At 34.9% G+C, this 21,438-nt stretch overlaps 2 protein-coding genes across 4 annotated transcripts in view; one reads left to right on the top strand and one right to left on the bottom strand.

Annotated features, from left to right (window-relative positions):
• Positions 1–6,253, top strand: part of LOC110466961 — a 14,886-nt gene extending 8,633 nt beyond the window's left edge. Inside the window, exons 7-12 of the mRNA XM_021523787.1 lie at positions 128–239; positions 930–1,113; positions 1,906–1,975; positions 2,307–2,488; positions 4,301–4,406; positions 5,131–6,253. Coding sequence (XP_021379462.1) covers positions 128–239; positions 930–1,113; positions 1,906–1,975; positions 2,307–2,488; positions 4,301–4,406; positions 5,131–5,496 — 1,020 coding nt within the window. The 3' untranslated portion in view covers positions 5,497–6,253. The remainder of the gene's footprint in view (positions 1–127; positions 240–929; positions 1,114–1,905; positions 1,976–2,306; positions 2,489–4,300; positions 4,407–5,130) is intronic.
• Positions 6,254–6,297: 44 nt separating this feature from the next.
• On the bottom strand, positions 6,298–16,859 carry LOC110466980. Of its 3 annotated transcripts, none has more exons than XM_021523819.1 (4): positions 16,734–16,859; positions 11,577–11,994; positions 9,104–10,414; positions 6,298–8,929 (listed from the first exon to the last, which is right to left on the bottom strand). In XM_021523819.1, the coding sequence occupies exons 2-4, from the start codon at positions 11,989–11,991 to the stop codon at positions 8,439–8,441; spliced, it is 2,217 nt and encodes a 738-aa protein (XP_021379494.1). In that variant the 5' UTR covers positions 11,992–11,994; positions 16,734–16,859; the 3' UTR covers positions 6,298–8,438. The 3 variants fall into 3 exon arrangements, with proteins under 3 accessions (XP_021379494.1, XP_021379493.1, XP_021379495.1); XM_021523818.1 differs by lacking the exon at positions 16,734–16,859 and adding an exon at positions 14,509–14,608; XM_021523820.1 differs by lacking the exon at positions 16,734–16,859 and adding an exon at positions 12,654–13,019.
• Positions 16,860–21,438: the final 4,579 nt, after the last annotated feature.

The following is a 21,438-nucleotide window of genomic DNA, read 5'->3' as shown; positions in this document are numbered from 1 at the left end:
CACACCCCACACCCCACACCCCACCCCCAAATTAACCCATTCTGGATAATCGTTGCGTATTTAATACACAGGCACCCAATGAAAACTTTAATTTCAGTAAACTTGACATGAAACATTTTTATTGTAGACGTTCTACGTACGTTGGGTAGGATTCGATTCAAGTGGGTCGCAATTTACGCGAATGTCTTGGAAACAGGTGATCCCGGTCAGTGTCGACCTTGTTGTTCACCCAGTCCTTGGTAAGTTACAGGCAATATAAGTATACCATACATAGTCATCACTAGATAACTCCTGATTATCTTAATATGTCTAAGGGCACCAGTGTCATTGTTTAATAGATAGCATTGTTAGCTTTGTTACTACTTACTGGCCAGCCTGCGGTAAAAGTAACACTTGTTGGTTTTTGGTGGTTGTGACTGTTTTCGTCTCAAATATGCTACATTTCCGGTTGTGCTATTGATCAACGTTTTCGCCTGGTGTGTCATTTTGTGAGGAATTTTGTTTTCTATTTAGTTTATTTGACTTCCTCTTTAATTTACCTTATATTTGATTGTAGTTTTGTATTATTTTCATTTTCCGTTGTTTATGGACAATGCTTAAAATGTATCTTATATTTCCCAAATGCGTTGATATTTTACAAAATATACAAAGATAATTAATAAATATATATCTATAAATACACAACCAATGATCTTATACTGTTTGCTCAGTGTGAAACATATGCTTTTGATGTGAGTGAATACATAGGGGGAGGGGAGGGGTGTGAGGGTGTGTGGGGGGGGAGGGGAGGGGTGTGAGGGTGTGTGTGGGGGGAGGGAAGGATAGGTCAGAATTAACTAGCAGATATGTTGCCAAAAGTTGTTAAACAGTATGTATGATATCGCAAGTGTTCTAGCCTAGAGTACTATTTTTTGATTGGTGTATTACAGGTCTGATTGGCTCAACTGAAAACATTACATACTCGTTGACCAATAACGCTGCAATAACAAAGATATATGACGTCACGATGTCGAGCTCAGTGACGTCCTCTATTACAAGGGTCCACACCACGATGGCGTTCGAAACGATTGACGATACATTTGATATCACAACTACTTCTGACATCGACTCTTTGTATGTATTCTAACAAATTAAAGTGAGTGTTGAAAAAATGTTGTTTTCAAAATGTCCCTCAGATAAGATATGTTATTCCATAGATATTGACTTACTAACACTTTTGTTTAAATAGTCTATGGCTGGTTATGTTTATATTCCAAAAAAGCTGATTTAATAATGTATCACAATCCTTTTATTTTGAAACATATACAAGATACAAGATTTCGTTTCTTTAACATCAAGCTTACCCTACTTTATTATGTGTGTCCAGATATACTTTATAATATATCAACATTTGATGCAAATAATGGTATTTGCGACATCATACATTTTTTTTTTAATATAAGCTTACGAAAAGATGAAATGAAAATTCTGTTCTGGTTTCAAAAGATTAATTTTCAACCTGATTCATGTCAATGTATAAATATTCGGAGGCATGGTGATCTAGTGGTAGGGCGCCGGGCTCGTGACCGAATGGTTGCGGGTTCGAGTCACGGCACGGTACTGTGTTGTATCCGTAAACAAGATACTTAACTCTGCTTGTAGGCTTGTTCCAGTCTACTCAGTTGTAAATGAGTACGTGGTTGGGCAGTGCTAGAATTGTTGAATGCTAGCTGTGAGCGCCGAAATGGCAGCACCGGTTGTATGCTTCCCAGGGATTTAAGAAAGAAATTGGCGTGATGCGAAGGCGCTTTAACCACGGCTACTAATTTGTGAACCGTTTTGAGACGACCTACGAACTAGGTGGTTGTATATAAGAATCTAGAACCATTATTATAGTTATATTTAAATTGATAATTATTATTACAGATCCTACGCTGTAGCCGTCAGTGACAATGGAACGTTTACCACACTACAATCACGGTCTTATACACTACAGGTAGGCAACGTCTTCGTGCTAACACAAGCATAGTGCTGCCTACCTATTTACACTTATATGTCATTGCAATAATCATAAAGAAACAAGGTAAATAGTATTGCAGCTACAGCACCTGACCGATTTGTATCACTATTTACCAGATGTTCATATTTGCTCACAACTCCTCCAAACGTTATGAAGGATTATGCTTTCCGAAAATTGTTACAAATTCATTTCATTTCTTATTTATTCGAAAAAAATGTCTATAAGATCCAACTTATGTTGATTTTCGGCTTTGGATTTTTTTAATGAATATTAACAAACGTTTATTTATAAATATGTCCTGTTTCAGTTAGTCGGCACTCTCTGTACGACAACCACAACCTCGTATGGGTGTGGAAATGTGAATTCCTCATGTTCGGCCTACCAGTGGACAGCCACGGCAGTGTTCAACTTTGATGTGTCCATGTTTGTAGTGACCACCGGAGTATCTATGTCTGACCATAGCACAGACAATACACGTCTGTACATAAGGTAGATAACTATGTAACAGTTTTCATTTAGTGACTACTAACTGGCTTCCAAGTCCGCCACTCTTATGATTAACTCAAAGGGAAAATCCCTCTATCCCAAACTAGAAGGCAACCGTAAACCTGTGGACAATACCCCCGTTTGAAATATGTTCGCGCTCGAACACCACAATAATCGTAGTACTAACTCCCTGTCACCTAAGGACGGGCAACAGACACCATTTGTAACAGGTTAGAGAGTAGTGTGCTTCCACCGGGGATCGAACATGCTTTCCCAGATTTCCTAGCTGGATGATCTACCTCTTAAAGGGAAATTCCCGTCAGCTTAAAGCTAGAGGGCGATAGTAATAATTTATACAATTACAATCTGCCACAAATCAATTCCAGTGACATAGATATGATATCAAGTATTCGCTACCCACTTTTGAATGAAAGTTATAGAGCAGAACTATAATAATATGAAAAAGCACTAATGCGTATTGCTCAAAAAGAATTTAGGATTTAACAAATTACAAAACAGAGATGATTTCTCATTAAGAGCATAAAGTCGATCCAGCAACTAATTATCAATTAAATACTTTCGCTTAGGTGAATATCACTTTCTCAGATCCATACAACCCCTTATTATATGACTGGTGCTAATTCCCAGCCCTGATTGGAGTAGCGACGTCATGTGACGAGTCTGTAAATATGTTACAGACCTTGTTCTATGAGTAGAAAAGTGTTACAGACCTCGACCTATAAATAAAAAAGTGTTACAGACCGCTACTGAAAATAGGCCTAGGCAATTTCCCAGCCATCGATTAACAGCCAATTGCAATCAAATCATCTGTTGCAGACCTCGGTCTATGAATAGAAAAGTGTTACAGACCTCGACCTATAAATAGAAAAGTGTAACAGACCGCTATTAAAAATAGGCCTAGGTAACTTCCCAGCAAGTTTGTGATTCTGTTACCAATCACATTACAGAATTCAATTACAAATTAATTATCTCATCAATTTTTGAACTATGTGAATATTGATTGTGCAAATAATATTTATTTGAAATAAATATCACATAAATTGAATCTGAAATTAAGTTTGTGTTTATGCTATTTTATATTTGAAGTCCTTCACTCTGTGATTCCAAAATGGTCCATGCCCTCCATGTGTTTATGACTTGAAAAGTTATTAATCTCATTGTAAAATGTCATATAATAAAACTATTGTTGACTTCAGTCTAGGTCTATCCCTGATTTAGGGAGCTGGTCTGAACAATATTCACCTCGGCCTTCGGCCTCTGTGAATATAGTTCAGACCAGGTTCGTAAATCAGGGACAGACCTTACCTGAAGTCCATAGTTGTATAATATTCACCGAAATAGAAGACTTCAATTGATATATGAGATGATAAATAATCTTTAAATAATGCAACAAGATGGGCAAATTGTACAGAAGAAAGTACCGTTTATGGCGGAGAGCATTGTGACGTTTCAATTGAAATGACGTCATTAAGTTAATATTGACCCGCTGCTGATACAATCAGAAACACCGTGTCAAAACCACAAATTACCAACCTCAATGTGATTACAATCGAACCAAAGAGGGGACAGGGAAAATAATATAATCTAACATTGCACGTTATTGCAAGGAAAAACACGCAATGAAGAGACAAACTCAAGAAAAACAACACTGGTCTAATTCCCAAGCTACGTAAATGCATCTTTTATTATCATGTTTATGTGCTTGGTTTGTTACACATTAATATATATTTTCGCAGTTGCTGGCATACTTTGTTAGCAATGATTTCTCAACTTTTTTGTTACAAATATTTTCAGTGGAGACTGTTGTAATGTGAATGTCTCTTTGGCTGCCTACTCGGTCAGTGGAGATGGTTGTCAGGTTATGATTCCATCAGGTTTACCGGAGCAGGAGGAGCAGGAGGTAAAATCATTTTCCTTTTTATCATTGTGTACCAATTTATTCCAAGATAGTTTTTCTAACTCTGATTATCAAAAACCTATGCTGAAATCAGTTCAGTTTAAAAAAGAATGTTTAGTAGCATTTAATGATTTCAGTCAATTCGGCTTTAATATATATCTAATTAATCTTTAAATACCAAAATTTGAGATATTGTAATAAAACTTAAGGAAATATAATTCGATTTTATAACTTAATATGTATTTTCCTTGGTGACCATTTAGACTCAACAACCCAAGAAATTATATAATGTTAGATGGTGTCCAATCTGGCAATAACAATTTCTGATATTTCGTTTCATGTTTATAATTACTAGCTGATATTTTGGTTTACATATCATTCGATCAATTAGCTAAATCTACGATCTATTGGTAAAATTTTAACTAAAAAAAGGAAAAAGTTTTGGTTGCTGCTTTTATTTCATACGATTTGCTTGCAGTGTAGTTATGTGTGAACCAAAGACAATCATAAACAAAAAGTTAATTACCCTCGCTCATCTGCAGCTGGTTGTAGAAAATAAAATCATCGTTCGTATTGGTCAATATATTTGCCTTTATATCACATGACGATATATAATAAAGTTTTAATCAATTTCTGATAATATAATATAGTATGATAATCATGATTTCCAGCACTTCGTCTACTGTGTGCATAAATAGTAATAATGTATTTGTTTCTTGATTTTTAGGGTGAAGAAGAAAGTCAATCGTTCCGCAATATCATAATTGGATCAGTGGTGGCTGTTGTTGCTTTTGGACTTATCACTGCCGGCATTTGCAAATTATTTGCAATCAAAAAAGCAAATAGAGTCCAGTCGAAGGATTATACCACAGGCATGGACGAGAACCCGTTTGCTAGTATACATTTCCAACATGGTATCACTGCCCCTGTTGCAACATCATTTACAACAAAAAAATGTCCTTTACTAGAAAAAGATTACCTAAAAGCATATAACGTACGACCTCAAACAGCAGTGTCACGTGACTTTTCGTCACGTCCAACATCCGGGCACATCAGTATATATGTGAACTCACGACCAAACTCCTTTAGATGACGTCAGTATTTTATATAATCCACGTTTCTTAGTTACATACGTATGCATATATATGTGTATATATGACATGTAACCAGTGGTCATTTATGTTAACGTGCATTACCTTCCACAAAGCGATGAGGATAACGTTTCACTTCGGTATACCGTAAATGAATTTGTTTCCTAACTCTAGATCTTCATAGGAAAGGACAGCACTCTGGAGAGGTCCCAGCAATTGCCAATCGTGATAATTCCTCATTATGACAGCTATAGTTATCTACACTTAACATCAAGTTTTTTATTGTACCATAAATGATTTATAGTAAAATTCAGTAACATAGACAAGCTGCAACTACGATTATAAACGCAGAAAGATCATTTTTAAATAATAATCACAGATATTGCAATATTTTTTCATATTGTATCACTGACATACTTCAGCACACCGGCGTCTAGAGTAAAGGGACATAACTCATATATACTTACGAGTTACATGGAGTAATTACCACATTATGAAGAAGATTAAATGTTCTATGGGTGCTTACCAAGGAACAGATTTTAAGAAATACCTAAAGTATATTCGAGGATTATATTAACATACATGTATACTAAAATGGTATTGCTATAATTATATGCAGGAATTAACAGACTTATATATTTCCTACTACAATAAATACAACACGTTCCACACACGATTATAGCTAAATCTTGCTGAATAAGATGTATTGTTTATTTTTTATGACTTTACAGCCTCGCAAAAGCTAAGGTCATGTAACACTTCCCTTTCACCAAGGCAGCCGGGGTTCGATTCCACGATCGGACGTGAAAAGGTATGAGGTCACCTGCCTGACCACGTGGGTTTTTCCGGGTACTCCGGTTTCCCACAACAGTAAGACCCCAATGCACTTATGTTCAGGCCAACAAGAGTAATAAGTATAAATTGTAAACGTTTTTATTTTCATGACTGTTGTAAAATAAATAATGTTGATATCTAACAAATGTAAGTCTATCTCTCAACTGTCACATAATACAGTGGCATTATTCTGACATAGATTGGTAACTAAGGAAGCAGTAGTATGGCACTTTAAACAGTGGCATTATTCTGACAGAGATGGGTAACCAGGGAAACAGTAGCATGGCACTTTAAACAGTGGCATCATTGTGACATAGATAATTTTACCAGGGAGACAGATGCGTGATACTTTACACATTGGCATTCTTCTGACATCGATTAATAGCCAGGAAGACAGTAGCGTGATACTTTACACATTGGCATTATTCTGACATAGATGGGTAACCAGGGAAACAGTAGCGCGATACGTTACACATTGACATTAATCTGACATAGATTGGTAACCAGGGCGACAGTAGCTCGATACTTTACACATTGGCATTATTCTGACATAGACGGTTAACCAGGGAGACAGTAGCGTGATACGTTACACAGTGGCATTATTCTGACAGATTGGTAACCAGGGAGACAGTAGTATGGCACTTTAAACAGTGGCATTATTATGACAGAGATGGGTAACTAGGGAAACAGTAGCATGGCACTTTAAACAGTGGCATCATTGTGACATAGAGAGGTTACCAGGGAGACAGATGCGTGATACTTTACACATTGGCGTTCTTCTGACATCGATTAATAGCCAGGAAGACAGTAGCGTGATACTTTACACATTGGCATTATTCTGACATAGATGGGTAACCAGGGAAACAGTAGCGCGATACGTTACACATTGGCATTAATCTGACATCGATTGGTAACCAGGGAGACAGTAGCTCGATACTTTACACACTGGCATTATTCTGACATGGACGCGTAACCAGGGAGACAGTAACAGTGAGCAGGTCAAGTTTCGTTTCTCCCATATTATATAATATCCCATAAAATCCCATAAGCAGACGACACAAAACAAAATCTCCGAATCTCCAATGGTCTCAATAGTCGCCACGTACGACGAGGCAGTAGGAAACAGTACCCCAATCATTTCCTGAATCTGCACAGGAATGTTGAATAGAAATCAATTTAATTGTTATTACACAAAACTAAGCCGTGGGAAACAAACATTCTCCTCCACACACTCCCTCAAAAGAACTACATGGAATCAAGTCATAGGATACCATATCTTCAGATTGTTTTTAACCTAAATTGGAATCAAGCTTCAAATATTCTGCCCCCTTTGTTATTTTCTATAAAATGATATAGAGTGCTACAGGAATGTTGATTAACGATCAATTGTTAAAATAATCCGATGTAACAGAATACATTAAAACCACGCCCTCTCAATTTTATATATATTGCATGTATTAAAATAGACACTTTGTAATGTCAATGCATACCTAGGATAATGAAATTGAAACAGAAAATATTCTAAATCATTTAACGTAAATGGTACCACTGCATAAGGTATAATCGCAAAGTCAAGTTCCGTTCAGAGTATTTCTGACTTTGAGTATGCTCCCTTCTATATAGAAAATGAAGCAAACAACCAAATTGAGCCTTTCTGGCTTAGAGTGACTTCCCGTGTAAGGTTCGTGTGGTTCATAAATTGAACACTCATTTTGATGCCGTCCTTGAATGATTCCTGTATGGCAACATTCATTAAGTGCAGGCTTAGCCATGTAAATGACCAGTACAGTTCTCTCTTTGGTAAACTTTTCGATTGTTCAAATAATGAACACCTACAATTCCGTAAAATGTATTGCAATATGTGATTTTTATGGAAAACTTCTTTTGAAGAGGACTTAACATGTAGTTCGCATAATAATATAACATGATAATATATTATTACCATTGTCAGTATAGTGAAATACATGTTAAGTCCTCTTCAAAAGAAGTTTTCCATAAAAATCACGTTGCAATAAACTTCCTGGTACCATTTACCTTAAACAATGAATTTGTGATATATGAGTTTAAATGTTATATTGAGATTCTCGATATCATAGTGTGATTGAGACGTTTAGAAAACTTTGAGCTTCACATCGAAATGTTTCAGAATCGGATCAATAGGAATGACGAGAGCAGAGCCTGTATTATCCACCGCTACTAACACCCCGATACAGACCAGAGAGTTGTCGTCCATTCGCTGGTAGACTCCTGCGCCAGAATCGCCAAAGAGGGCTAGAGGAGGAAGTTTGCAGTGCGTTTCCTCACATTGGCTATTGTCTATATAATACAAGCCGCGGTATCTTTCATGTGCATTGGTCGTTCCACACAGTTTTGTTGTGAACTGAACTTTTGAGCTGTTTCTATATTTACCGTTTGTCAGACCTGATGAACTTCCAAAAAGGATAATGTTGTTTCTCGGATCAGGTATATGTTCTCCTCTTCCATCTGGTTTTGGTGGTCCGTCTTCAGTGGCTGCAGGTACTGCTTGTTCCCTTTCACCTTCAACATATGTTGGCTGTCCTACCTTACCGGTATCGAATGTAGGCTCATCGTTGGCATAACCTACCATATAGTACATAAGATTATATGAGCATAATGAATAAAATACTTTTGAAAGCTTTTTAAAAATGAATAATGTATAGTAAAATTAATTTAAAAAACATCACTTACATTTAGATACATTATTATAATCATGACAATTCAATAAGTAGGTTATAAACTTTCAATAATACTTGCCACTCATCTTTAGTTGTTTCATATCATACACAGTGAATCGACCTGAAAGAGGTATTCTGTCTTGCTTGGTTATTTCGACAACAGCTATGTCGATTGATGTTTCCTGGTCAATTGCGTAATCCCACTTTTTCACTTGTCCGCACTCGCGATCATCTTTGCCTGATGATACACCAGATGAACTGCTTGCGGGCTGCAATGCCAAACGTTTAGTTGATTCAGATTCATGAGGATCACATTGCTGATCGTGTTCCCTATCCTCGCGTCTTGTCCCCCCATGTTGGGTAAAATCAAGTTGTGTTCCTCTAGATTGATCTTGCACACCTGCCTTTTTGAGACATTCTTGTAGTGAGAACATGACATGTGCACACGTTAGGAAAGCAAGTTTACCTTCTATATCAACAAATGGTCCCAAGGTTCCGAACCGTGACGTTTCATCGTTTGTTCCAATGTTACAACCCATATTTAAACGCACATGGGTCGCCAAAGGATTGTCACATCCCACCAAGTTGAAGCATCCTTCCCGGACATCGACTGGAACGACCTCATCGTCCACATTTAGGACGTCTGGAAATCGAGACTCATTTTCGGGTATGAAGGATTTGAATAGGCAAAGTATGACCACGCAGGGTGTCTCTATGAACTTTCCTTTACTACATTTGACTGGTGATGATATGAACCCTCTGATGTTGGAATGCTTGGCCCACAAATGGTCACATTTACTATTTATGGCTTTGTCTATTCGCGTTTTATCAGTGTCTGATAACAGGTAGTTGCGCCTGTGACAATGTTGCAAAACTTCTCTTCCCTCGTCTCTTCCATCTTTCTCGCAAATGGAAGGGTTACGAAACAAAATTCTATAACCTGCTTTTTTTGTCTCTTTCCCATGTGTCTTTGTTTTGCTGAAGACGACACACACCTTTCCTTTGTTTTCTTCTCCTTCTCCACATATTTTCCCAAATACTACACAATCCTCCTTATACTCCTTACGCAATTTACTACAAATTTCTCTAAGTAGGCATTGCTTGGCTTTTGTGGAAATTTTCACAATTTTCAGACATTTCTGAATGATGTGATATTCTGTATACATCACCAACGGTCTCAGAACTGCACAATTGTCAAAATATACTGCTACTTCCAGTGGTGTAAGAGAAGGTGGAAGTTCTATCTTAATATTTGTCCTTGGACAGGTAGCACATTTCATTACGTCCGCACCGTTATTGTTTTCAATCAGATTTAAACATGTTAATGCTTCTCCATCTATTGCACATTCATGTAACTCGGTCCAAGTCGAGAAATCACCAATGGACGGATCTGCAAAAGTATGGATAGAAGATTTTAGAAATATAAATGAGAGTCCTCACATCATTTTGAAACAGAACTCAACTCTCGTTAGCGTTACCTTAAATAGAATTTTACACTAATTATTTGATACTATTGTGTTAAAATCAAGATACAATTTAGTGTGAATAATTTAATGAGGGTAAATATTTACCAACAACAACAAAAAACACATTGCTTTCCGTGCAAACACACCAAGATAACAATGTTCTCCTTAACATGACAAAATATCAGCGGACAATTTTGAGATTAGCATTTTGAAATACAGAGCAACATATTATTTCAATTATACCATTAAGATATGATTTCATTTTCATTTCATCATATTTTATTGAGTAAACAATAGGATTGAACAGCAGGATAGACTAATATAAGTTCTCTACTTAGGTTGACATGACAAAGACAAAGATGAAACGGTTAGTAAGAAAAATTGATGCATAAATCCCCAGTCTATGTATTACAGATGGTATAGGGGAGATAAATCCATTTATGTTTCAATTACATACAAATACTTAATTGAAATTTTGAGCAATACAATGCTCTTATTAAAAAATAAACCGTAATTATGTAGTAATAGGCAAGCAATGCCCTAATGATATATTAAACAGAGAAATAGCTACAATTTAATTTTTAATTTCATGCAAGTCATTAATGCCCCCTGTTCATACCCTGCTGCTGTTACACGAAGTAGTTAAAGGTATAGAATTATTAAGATATGATCATGATTGTGATTGGGTATAGAAGTTAAAATGACGTGTGTCCCCAAACTATGATCTATTTTCATATTAAATATTTGCCATTTTCTCTGATATGACGTACCTCCCTTTTTGATTCAACAGTAGTATGGACAATAATTGAATTCAATCGTTTTGGTCACAGCGTCACCGATGAGTTCGAGAAAGACTAAACAGCTGTAGGGTGCAGCATAATTCATTCATGGAACACCGTATCTAATGAAAAACAGATATATGTGCATAGGTGTGTGCAACGTTCATCTAGGAAGCTTATGTTCAAAGTTAATTGTATTGTAGTGATGAAGATGGATTAGAGAAATATAACGCTGTTGATAACTCTTTAAGTGATAAGTGTAGTGAGTTCATCTTTAAACCGGAAGCGACGTTTTGTATATATTTACCTTTCAAGACGCTCTCTATATGCTTCACCAAAACATCGGTTTTTGTGTTCTTGGCTAAATCCAATGATGTTTGACCAGCAGACGTTGTGTCTTTACAGTCAAATCCTGCACGTGTTAACTGGTCAAAGACTTCACTGTCTCCTTCATTTGCACACCAGTGATGCATAGCATTGTACCCCTTTTGTTTATCAAGCTTTTTGCCAATTTCTATGCAAAGGGGATACTTTTTTAAAAGATGAAGCATCATTTCTTTATCTCTAAGCATTGCTGCGACGTGCAACACCGAAGTGCCACGTTTTGTCCTGTAAGTCACACTGATACCACTGTTTACCACAGCAGCAAGCTTCACCACATCTTTGTCATGTACACTTTGTATCAAATCCTTACCCGTGTACTCGGGTAAAGGCGATGCCATTTTCTAAAACAAAAATATAAAGGTTTTAAAAAGATAAGATATTTAAGCGTCTAACACATACCGCGATTGGAGGGAGTGAATTGTTATCATGTTTATCTATCTCGAGTTATTAATTTTTAATTTGAATGAAGACACGAGGTTTACTGAATGTCGATTACAGTTTGAAAACAAGCTTATAACGTCATATCTTCAATAATATTCATCAGTTTGGAAATACAGTTTTACTTTCTACACAAACAATGTACGTATTAAACGTGTTTAAGACCTATCGATAGGATAGAAGAAACGTCTCGCGTGACATGGAAAATATTGTTGTACAGGTAAATAGTACAAATCGCTCACTCAGTCATAGCTTGAAGTCGGTCTTTAACGTTACGACACTTTTAATATGTACATTGTTTGTCTATAAAGTAAAACTTTGATATTGACGTCATAATTTAAAGATTCACCCATACAATAACAGTCAAGGTGTTTCTCACTTGTGGGTAACTAAACGATTCAACCAACTCTATCAGGTTTATCAAAGAAGTCCGAAGTAAAGAAACCTATAGCGCTTGTGGGAGAAATACAATCAGCAATCGCTCGTCTTATTATGCCACTAGTACATTACAGTTTGTGCTCAATAACTATTGACAGATTTCGGATGGATAAATAAATATTACCTTCTCACCAAGTTGACAAAATGGAACGCCAGATCTACTTTCGTTTTTTCAAATGATAAACTAGTGAATACAAGGTAATTCCATTTGTTTTCGCTTTGTATATAAAATATATAAGAGTATACTTGACGTTGTTTAATTCTTCACAAATTCCTAGAAGATCATTATTAGGAAGAATTCCCGAGTGTGTAGGCATGTTATCTACCCTACAGTGTATATTGTACGATACCTGGAACTGGCCGATAATTTTAATATGTTAGTTTGGATTTATATGTATGTATGAAAGTATATGCCTTCCTGCAATGACCTTACTAACGTAAGACGTCCTGTACTTTACTGTCCCTACACCACACAAACAGTGAACAGGTGGGCATACCAAAAATATAATGTAATCAACCGATTCGAATACGTAGTCATCAACACGACAAGTCATACGGTATGATTGTACTTTTGTATGTTTTGTAGATAACAAGCACAACTAAGGACAACCTGACGTCACAGTCTGCTATATGAATAATAATCTTTATTGATAAATGATTTTTACCCGTCACCTGACTGCCAGCAGTATCACAATGTTATTTCACGAAATGTTTCGATATTTTCTGACAGATGACTGTACTGACTCGGCACATTGCTGTTTAGTAAGTTATTTTCACCGGTTCAGATTCGAGACACCGGTCATTTACAATCTTTGCTTGAGAAAGGAAAATGACGTTTTCGAAAGCTCGCAAAATAAAATTTCAATTCCTGTTTGTGTTGAAACAAATTAGCACTTGTTATCTATACCATCCTGGTATATCTCATACGGCATTACTATTGATACTGTTAACAAAGATCTTCTGTACCGGTTTATGTCATTATCATTATCGTCATCGTATTGTCGTTTATCGACAACTCTTCCTGTTTGATAAAAATTATATCTGTTTATCTTTAGCAAATGTAAAAAGAGTCACACGTACCTTCATTATCAGACAGTGTTCATTTTGATATTTATAGAACACTTATCCGTTTATCCAATCAAAAATATATCATTGTAACATTAGCATTATTATAACTGGTTATTTTCACTCGTTTTATCAAAAGTGTATATTAAACGGTTTACAGGATTAATCGTGATAATTGACCTAGGGTATAGTATATATCAAAGCAAATGAGACTGTACTTAAAGGTCTGGGCATGCTAGTCTTCCTTGTCATTATACTAACTGTATCTCATTCACTGCTATTGGACAAATCTTGCATTACATACGATATGTTAACCTCATAATATGTCAACATGAACTTTCACTTTCTTTATTTACTGTAAATTCCTCATTATACTGCCACCATTTAAACATAGGAAATGAGGCGTTATAAGAGATTTAACGATAAATCAGAAAAAAACCTGAAAATATTCTGAAGAAATATACAAAAAGGAATATATTGGCGGTATTCGAGGTAACATTATAAAACAAGGGTAACTATATCGACTTGTTTCTGTTGTTACAATTTGTGTTAGTTTATATATTTGTGGATTTCCCGAGTACTTTCGTTTTGCATGTTGTCCACTAATATCCAATATAGTAATACTAACTGTGTAATAGTTCCTGTTAATTTTATGTATGTTTTAAGTAATAAATCATCATGAAATGATTTCTGTGCGCTTTTATATTTGTATTATTTTCTTCTAGAAAAGCTATTACCAATGTAGTTGCTATCAGAAAAACTAAATTAATAAACATGGCAAATCCGAAGTAAAGAAACCTATAGCACTTGTGGGAGAAATATAATCAACAATCACTCGTCCTCTTATGCCACAAGTCAATAACAGTTGGTGCTCAATAAATATTGACAAATTCGGATGGATGAATAAATATTACCTTCGCACCAAGTTGACAAAATGGAACGTCTGATCTAGTTTCGTTTTTTCAAATGATAAACTAGTGAATACAAGGTAATTCCATTTGTTTTCGCTTTGTATATAAAATATATAAGAGTATACTTGACGTTGTTTAATTCTTCACAAATTCCTAGAAGATTACTTTTAGGAAGAATTCCCGAGTGTGCAGGCATGTTATCTACCCTACAGTGTATATTGTACAATACCTGGAACTGGCCGATAATTTTAATATGTTAGTTTGGATTTATATGTATGTATGAAAATATATGACTTTCCTGCCTTGACCTTACTAACGTAAGACGTCCTGTACTTTACTGTCCCTACACCACACAAACAGTGAACAGGTGGGCATACCAAAAACATAATGTAATCAACCGATTCGAATACGTAGTCATCAACACGACAAGGCATACGGTATGAGTGTACTTTTGTATATTTTGTAGATATCAAGCACAACTAGGGGACAACCTGACGTCATAGTCTGCTATATGAATAATAATCTTTATTGATAAATGATTTTTACCCGTCACCTGACTGCCAGCAGTATCACAATGTTATTTCACGAAATGTTTCGATATTTTCTGACAGATGACTGTACTGACTCGGCACATTGCTGTTTAGTAAGTTATTTTCACCGGTTCAGATTCGAGACACCGGTCATTTACAATCTTTGCTTGAGAAAGGAAAATGACGTTTTCGAAAGCTCGCAAAATAAAATTTCAATTCCTGTTTGTGTTGAAACAAATTAGCACTTGTTATCTATACCATCCTGGTATATCTCATACGGCATTACTATTGATACTGTTAACAAAGATCTTCTGTACCGGTTTATGTCATTATCATTATCGTCATCGTATTGTCGTTTATCGACAACTCTTCCTGTTTGATAAAAATTATATCTGTTTATCTTTAGCAAATGTAAAAAGAGTCACACGTACCTTCATTATCAGACAGTGTTCATTTTGATATTTATAGAACACTTATCCGTTTATCCAATCAAAAATATATCATTGTAACATTAGCATTATTATAACTGGTTATTTTCACTCGTTTTATCAAAAGTGTATATTATACGGTTTACAGGATTAATCGTGATAATTGACCTAGCGTATAGTATATATCAAAGCTAATGAGACTATACTTATAGGTCTGGACATGCTAGTCTTCCTTGTCATTATACTAACTGTATCTCATTCACTGCTATTGGACAAAGCTTGCATTACATCCGATATGTTAACCTCATAATATGTCAACATGAACTTTAACCTTCTTCGTTTACTGTTTATCCTCATTATACTGCCACCATTTACACATAGAAATGTAGGCGTTATAAAAAGATTTAACGATAATTAAGAAAAACACCTAAAGAATTCTGAAGAAATATACAAAAAGGAATATATTGGTGGTATGCGAGGTGACAAAATAAAACTAGGGCAACTATATCGACATGTTTCTGTAGTCACAATTGGTGTAAGTTTATATATTTGCGGATTACCCGAGTACTTTCGTTTTGCATGCTGTTAACTAACATACAATATAGTAATAATAACTGTGTAATAGTTCCTGTTAATTTAATGTATGTTTTAAGTACTAAACCTCATGAAAGGATTTCTGTGCGCTTTTATGTTTGTGTTATTTTCTTCTAGAAAAGCTATTACCATGTAGTTGCTATCAGAAAACTAAATTAAACACATCTTTAACAAAATCATTACATGGTCAATTTAAACATGGCATATCCTGTTTTATAAAATAGAAAATAAAGAAATTAATTTTGATGTGACGCTTTATATCTTAAATACATATTGTGAAATCAGATATGTTCGTGGGGCCCAAATTTCTTGGTTTCCCTTAAACTATTTTTTTTCTTCGTGGGTACATGAATTTGTGGGTAACAAGTACCCACTAAAACGCAGAATTTCATTTTCAGCTACATTGTTAATAGCTTTGTATCGCTAGATAGTATATGCCTTATTATTCATCTTAACACAGTATTTCAGTATTGTGTCCAAAGTGTAGCCATATAGTTCGTCAAATAATGTTGATCTAAACAACGTATTTTGATTTACTTATTAATTAACGTCAATAAATAATACCTTGGTGATATCCTGTTAGCAATCAAACGATGTTCTTTAAAATATTAATAAATGTTGCTGCTAGTATATTTATCATATTTAAAAGATAAAAGCTTGTTAGTGTACGTCTTACCTTGTGTGTGTCGGTTGATTCAAGTATCAAACTTCATTTCTATAATACCATACACCAGATATGCCGTTCAAATTGGGGTTTCCTCTTTAAATAATCTCTAAATATATAATGTTGGGGTTCCTAACCAATCTATATATTTATAGCCTCTGCAATAGGTGTCCGATTCCTACTTTCGTTTTAATTCATATCATTCTAATATCGGGTTTTCCACATTTGCGCTTTTTAGATATTTTGATAAGAAGCGTAACCGGTTTTTTTACTTTCATTTTTAACGATAAATGTCATTGGTTATATTACAAGAATCAATTTCCGGTTTTCTATTAACTCTTCTTTAATCAAAACATTAAGACACATAGCCCAAGATATGTTTAATTACAATACTAAACAATTGACATCTGTTTGCTTAACAGAGGTATCTGATATATATAAAGTATATAAATGACATTCATCATTATCTGATATATATAAAGTATATAAATGACATTCATCATTATCTGATATATATAAAGTATATATATGACATTCATCATTGAGTTAACACTACAATCTCCGTTTGTTAGATGCAGTACATTTGCCATTATGATTAAACTCGTCAGTTACCTGGCTTCGTTAACTTTTAACGGAGTTACGAAAGAATGTAACATAATTTTTAACAGATTGCATATTCGGAAGAATGTTTGCTTGAATTTAATTGCCTGTGGTCACATTTCAACAGTGAAGTACATTTCTAAAATGTAATTATACTATCACGTGTGTCTCTTTTTCATTCATCTTGCAAGATGCAAGATGGTAGACTCTGCTGATGGATTTCTAGTCCGCGGGGTTTGCCGTAACTCTGATAGCCAGTTTTGTCTGTTTTGAGTAGTAGCAGGATTCACTATAAACACTTTTTTCATTCTTAAATAGAGATTAATAAGTACTCCTTAAACTGCAAAGTTTACATATTTGAGTGAATATATGCACATTTCCTTCTGTTTTAAATTGGAGTTTTGTCATACGCAAATATGAATCCAAACTACCATATTAAAGTTATTAATCAGTTGCAGGTATAATATACACTGTAGGGTAGATAACATGCCTTCACACTCGGGAATTCTTCCTGATACTCAAATTGATGTTCCACCTTTTCGCGACTAGCATCACCAATAAGTGCTAGAAGGACGACACAGCTGTACAGTGCAGTGGATATCATGTTTAGCACACCGTATGTATTTCCTCATATTAATTAAATTGATATTGAAGTTTGATCATGCAACATCTAGATAAGACGATATGTCCGTGATTTTACAACAAAATAAGCTGCTGGCTTTAGTGTGACGAAAACCACGAAGATATTCAAAGGATTCAACTTGAAGTGAAAAAACATTGGTTTAGAGTAAAGAAATAACATCATAGTGTAAATACACATTACCAATAGCGGACAACATGTTGGTCGAACTCCTCTCTCTCCATCTTTCCGTCCGTAATAAATGACGTAATATTGTAATACGTAATACGTAATCACCGGGTTTTCCAAATACGCACTTTTTAGTTACGATGTAATTGTAGGAATATATTTTGCATTTTAACCTAAAAATAAGTAACCATGGTAAACTCATGATAACTTTGTTCAGTAAGTGTCCGATGGAATATTCCTTGGTAAGCAAGAGTTACGGAAAAGTGAAAGGATACTTGTCTCAAGATCACCAATTCAATTAATTAGATGTAACCTTAGTGTTTATTTCTGAAATGTGCAGTTGAAATGAACGACAAAATTATTGTTTGGTGTAATATTGTTCATTTTTGGCATACACTATCACAAAATTAAACAGTTACAATGACGTGTGTGTTTTAACATTAATCTTGCAAGATGCAAGATGGTAGACCCTGCTGGTGGATTTCTAGTCCGCGGGGTTCGCAGTAATCATGATAGCTAGTTTTGTCTGTTTTGTGTAGTGGCAGGATTCACTATATAAATACTTTTCTTATTTTTAAATAGAAATTAAAAAGTACTTCTTAAACTGTAAAGTTTTCTTAATTGAGTCAGTATATGCACATTTCCTTCTGTTTCAAAAGGAGTTTAGAAAATCTGGATGTTCCACCTTTTCGCCACTAGCATCACCAATAAGTGCTAGAAGGACGACAAGCTGGACAGTGCAATGTTAATCATGTCTAGCATACCGTATGTATTTCCTCATAATAATTAAATTGATATTGAAGTTTCATCATGCAACATCTAGATAAGACTACATGTCCGTGATTTTCCAACAAAATAAGCTGCTGGCTTTAGTGTAACGAAAACCACGAAGATACGAATATATACAACGGATTCAACTTAAAGTGAAAAACATTGCTTTAGAGTAGAAAAATCATAGTGTCAACACACATTACCAATAGCGGACTACATGTTGGTCGAAATCCTCTCTCTCCTTCCTTCTGTCCGTAATAAATGACGTAATATTTCTGTTAAGTCTTAATATTGTATTGAATCATTGGACATGAGCTATCATATCTGCTCGCCACTGTCTATTTTCATGTTCATGAATTTATCTGTCTGTGAAAATATTCACAGAGTTGTGAAAATGATCACGGGTCTATTACGCAAATGAGAATAATAAGTGCAATACATCTACCATATTATGGGGAAACGGTGATGATTTCGATAAACGTATAGAAAAAACGTCGAATCACGCCATGAGGTGTTGGATTTTTCTTTTCGTCTTCGTGTGTCATTACATTGTGTCAGTGTACATTTCTTAAATTTAATTCAAGAAAAGTTGATAACGGAATTGTTGAATCTCCTCTATGTTTAACATTATCAATATTTGGGTGAGATGTTCACCATGTTATGTAATTTGGGGGGATGAGGGGGGATGAGATGAGGGGGTCACCATTTGTAATAATGGGGCATCTGTCACCATTATAAGTAATTGGGTGAGATGTTCACCATGTTATGTAATTTGGGGGGATGAGGGGGATGAGATGGTTTTTGGAACAAGAATTATTTTATTGTGTATTTTGATATCGCTTAGATGACAGAGATTTGTACAAATTGTCAATAGTATTTTAAATTACCTTGTCAAACACGGAAGGTTGTTATGTGCTGAAATTGAGATATGATCGTGTAGCGTTAAAAAGGGCTATCTGTGGCATTATATTTGTTTAACGGAGCGTCGACTACACTAACAATCAAATTCGTAGCGTTGATGTACAACAAGGATCTGGTTGTTTAGGGTCTTGCTAGCTTAACTCAAACTTGACGCAAAATTTTAATCTAACATTTCTTAAAAGTGTACTGATTTTAAAAACTGAAATTGTGGTTGTGTGTTTATGATTTTAAAACAATTGTCTAAAGATGAGTAACAAAACATCATATGTTATGATTCAAATGTTTTTCAACAATCTTCTTTCGAAATTTTATTTAACATTTCATGAAGCTTAGTATGCTTTTAAACACCATGTCAAACGTCACGCAGAGGCATTTAGATGTTTAAACGTGATATCTTCCTATCATTATCACAGTGGCTTTGTGGCCCGCCTACGTAAAATCAAAAGATAGTATATAAAGCACAAGAGTATAATCAAAAATAGCCTGAGCTCAGTCACTACGATAAAACAGTATATATATCAAAACCTCGGGAAAAACCATCGTAATCCGATGCATGATCACGTGCTCTCTGTAAGTAAATATTTCCTGCATCACCTTGTTTTTATTTTGCAATGCAAATGGTCAAAAAAGAAACAAAAAACAGTTTTCGGTGACATATCGCAATTACGTCCGTTTTTGGCAATGGTATAAAATGTCAAACATATGAAATATCAATTATTTAAAACTAGAATTTCCGATATGTATTAACAATTGCACTTTTTATGATAGCAGAGACACATTAGTATACAAGAATATTTGTAAGATAAAATAATTATTTTGCTGTCTACAGATAAATGTTCAAATACTGTTGGTGTTAAAAACAAACTGAGTATCAAGTGTTCATTCCAAACAGATTAATCTCATTCCGAATGAAATTGTATTAAACCTACCGATGTCTATCTGTAAACTCAAGTAAGTATGACATGATGTACTATAGTATTTCTTATAAACGATGCCTTAACAATCAAATAACTTATAATGATGAGAGCCCTCCTGTGTGAGGACACCGTATTATTCGGGGGTGAGGACAGCCCCTTTCACAATATTCATATATGTAATATATAAACTTGCACGTAGAATATATATATATAAATACCAATTTTAAAAAAATGCTGTGGAAATAAATATTTGGGGGGAATACATTACTTATTAATAAAAATAAATTGTGTTCAATTCCGTCTATACATTTCACTGTGTAGGCTTTGTGTGTAAGGCAATCGGACCATGGATGCATGTTACACATTTTGTCTCATGATTTGTTGAGGTTTATCAAGTACAGAGATATAAAAACTCGGCCTGACATTAAAATCAGCATCTTTCTTTGTGAATAAACAGGACAAACAGGATCTGAATTAATTAATAAATAGATGAGAGAACCGCGTAAATACTGCCAAAGGTCCGAGAGAAAAATGCGTATTGTATTGAGCAACGTGTCTTTAGTTTAGGTTATTTGGCTCAGTTCGTAAGCATGATCAGCTTATCATTAATTTAAATTTTCAAAACTGTGATTGATGATTAAATATTAGAAAATGCAGTTATTTTTGTTTTTGTTTGTCATCATGCTGCGTTTGTTTGTCA

The sequence above is a fragment of the Mizuhopecten yessoensis genome, unplaced genomic scaffold (genome assembly GCF_002113885.1).
Source record: "Mizuhopecten yessoensis strain PY_sf001 unplaced genomic scaffold, ASM211388v2 scaffold11151, whole genome shotgun sequence".
NCBI classification, from domain to species: Eukaryota; Metazoa; Mollusca; class Bivalvia; order Pectinida; family Pectinidae; genus Mizuhopecten; species Mizuhopecten yessoensis.
The sequence above is the reverse complement of the archived record's forward strand: the minus strand, read 5'-3'. Positions and strand labels throughout refer to the sequence as shown.